General features: G+C 37.1%; 1 protein-coding gene across 1 annotated transcript; it reads left to right on the plus strand.

Moving 5' to 3' along the window:
• The first annotated feature begins 304 nt into the window (after nt 1–304).
• On the plus strand, nt 305–1,498 carry LOC127121159 (E3 ubiquitin-protein ligase RDUF2-like). Its single transcript, XM_051051746.1, has one exon. It carries the CDS (start codon nt 305–307, stop codon nt 1,496–1,498), a length of 1,194 nt encoding a protein of 397 aa, XP_050907703.1.
• Nucleotides 1,499–2,417: the final 919 nt, after the last annotated feature.

Consider the following 2,417-nt stretch of genomic DNA (forward strand, 5'->3'; position numbering starts at 1 on the left):
TTTCATAACGTTTGTTTTTGCTAACAACAATACTTCGTTTTGTTCACTGGAACATAAACTCTCCACGTGTCATGCAAAAACCAACATTTATAACATGTTATGCAGACAACCTTTGTTATTTTGTTATCATCTTCCATGCAAAACCATGAAAATGAACCTGTCATTCATAGAATTTCCTATCAAACCCTTTCTTTTTCTCTTCACATTGCCTTAAGATTCTGAATATCCATTCGTAGGGTTTGCATGAAAAATTTATATTCTTTCTATAGGGATTAATAAATAAAAAGTCTTACTTCTAGCGTAGATGTCTTCACATTGGTGTCACAGGTGCAACAAATTCGTTAGGGTATGGAGGCTAGGGATGCCAATATGTTCCGATTGCGACAGTGGATTCGTCGAAGAGCTTGAACATCAAGCCCATTCTCTTCATGCAGACGCTGTTCGTCCGAGGAGGTTACCTATGACGGCGGCCATGTACATGATCGGCCACCATAATAACAATTCAAATCAAAACCAAAATCAAAATCAAAACCCCCGTCGACGTTACTGCAGAAACAATGTTAACGGTGGTGATATTTCTACGTTTAACCCGATCGTTATGATACGCAGCGGTGGAACCTCCGAGGGGACGAGCCGCGAGGGTGAAGAGAATCGCAGGTATGAGCTTTTCTACGAAGATGGCCCCGGTTCTGGTCTCCGGCCATTGCCTCCAAGGATGTCAGAGACTCTTCTTGGGCCTGGATTTGAAAGGGTGATGGGACAACTCTCTAATGTCGAAGCTAATCGGAACGGGAACGAGACGAATAACCGGAAACCATTACCGGCGTCAAAATCAACGGTAGAATCGTTACCGTCTATCGAAATAAATAACAACCATGTTGAGATAGAATCACAATGTGCTGTTTGCAAAGATCATTTCGAACTCGGAGCTGTAGCAAGAGAAATGCCATGCAAACATATATACCATAACGAATGCATACTTCCATGGCTCGAGATTCGTAATTCTTGTCCTATTTGTCGCCATGAACTCCCTTGTGAATCACCACAAAGCAACAATAATGAACAAGACAATGTTGGATTGACAATATGGAGGCTACCGGGAGGAGGATTCGCTGTCGGAAGATTTACCGGCGGAAGTCGAGAGAATAACGAGGGAGAGCTTCCTATTGTTTACACAGAATTGGATGGTGGGTTTAATAATGTTGGTGAACCAAGGAGAATTTCATGGTCGATGAGTACTTCAAATGGAGGAGGGAGGGGAAGAAGTAATATAGGGGGTGGATTTCGTAGAATGTTGAACAATCTGTTTGGATGTTTGGGAGGTGGTGATGGAAGTAGTAATGAACAAGGTTCAATTTCTACAACAAGAGAGTTTTCTGAAACTATGACTACAAGGAATAACAATAATAGTAATGCATCTCGTACCAATCTGAATTCTTCTTCACGTGCTCGTAGAACTTGGTCTATGGATGTAAATGGTGGAATTAGACCATGGTAATGGTATAAGGTAACTCTAATTAAAAAGGATAAATATTTCAACTTTGTTTATTCTTTTTATCATATTGGGATAGATGATGGAAGATAATGAGATTATGAGTGGAATAAAATGCAATTTGATGTGGAAAAAATGGGAGGAATTGTATAATGTGTATTGTCAACTTTTAATTATGGTGTAATTAATTAGTTGTAATGAAAGGAAACAAACTTATTCTCTCATTAAAGCCTTTGTGTACGTGTGTGTTTAGGGAAAGATCAACCATACTTTCTCAAAGTTTAATAACATCATGAAATTAAATACTCATTCCGTATTTATTATAAGTCTTTTTTTTTAATTATTACCACAATATAAGTCACTTTATGAATAATAAATGTTACTTTTTTTATTACATTCTTAAAAAAGTTTATTGTTATCTCTCATTTTAATTATGTAAATTTATCTTCTTCATGTCATTAATGAAGAACAATTTTGTAAAAATATTCTTAATTTTTTATTTTTATACAATAATTATTATTTTTCTTGATATATGTGAAAAGTCCAAAACGACTTAAAATAAAAAACAGGATGGTTAGTATTTGAATAAATTTTGTACGGGTTGGTGTGCTTGTTCCCCTATAAGGACGAGGAGACTCAGAGGGCTTAGTAGATTTATAACACAATATAGTGGTTGGACTTGTCCACGACGGCGAGAAGTCTTGTTTAGGTGGTGTTTTGAAGTAGTTTATGAGTCTTACTCACGTGAGATGAGAGGCTCTTCTGATGATCGGTGACACTTGGGAACAAGTGTATGGTTACAGTCACTTATGTGTTGTGGCCTTAATAAGCGTTATGCTCTTTTGGAGTGTAAAGAATGATCTCATCTCTCCTCTTGAGCAGTAGTGTTTATAAAGACTCTTTTTACTTATAGTTTGATTCCTCC

The sequence above is a fragment of the Lathyrus oleraceus genome, chromosome 2 (assembly GCF_024323335.1).
Source record: "Lathyrus oleraceus cultivar Zhongwan6 chromosome 2, CAAS_Psat_ZW6_1.0, whole genome shotgun sequence".
In the NCBI taxonomy this organism is placed as follows: Eukaryota; Viridiplantae; Streptophyta; class Magnoliopsida; order Fabales; family Fabaceae; genus Lathyrus; species Lathyrus oleraceus.

Coding starts and splice junctions, on each gene's coding strand:
- LOC127121159 (XM_051051746.1), top strand. CDS start 305: ATGTCTTCACATTGGTGTCACAGGTGCAACAAATTCGTTAGGGTATGG.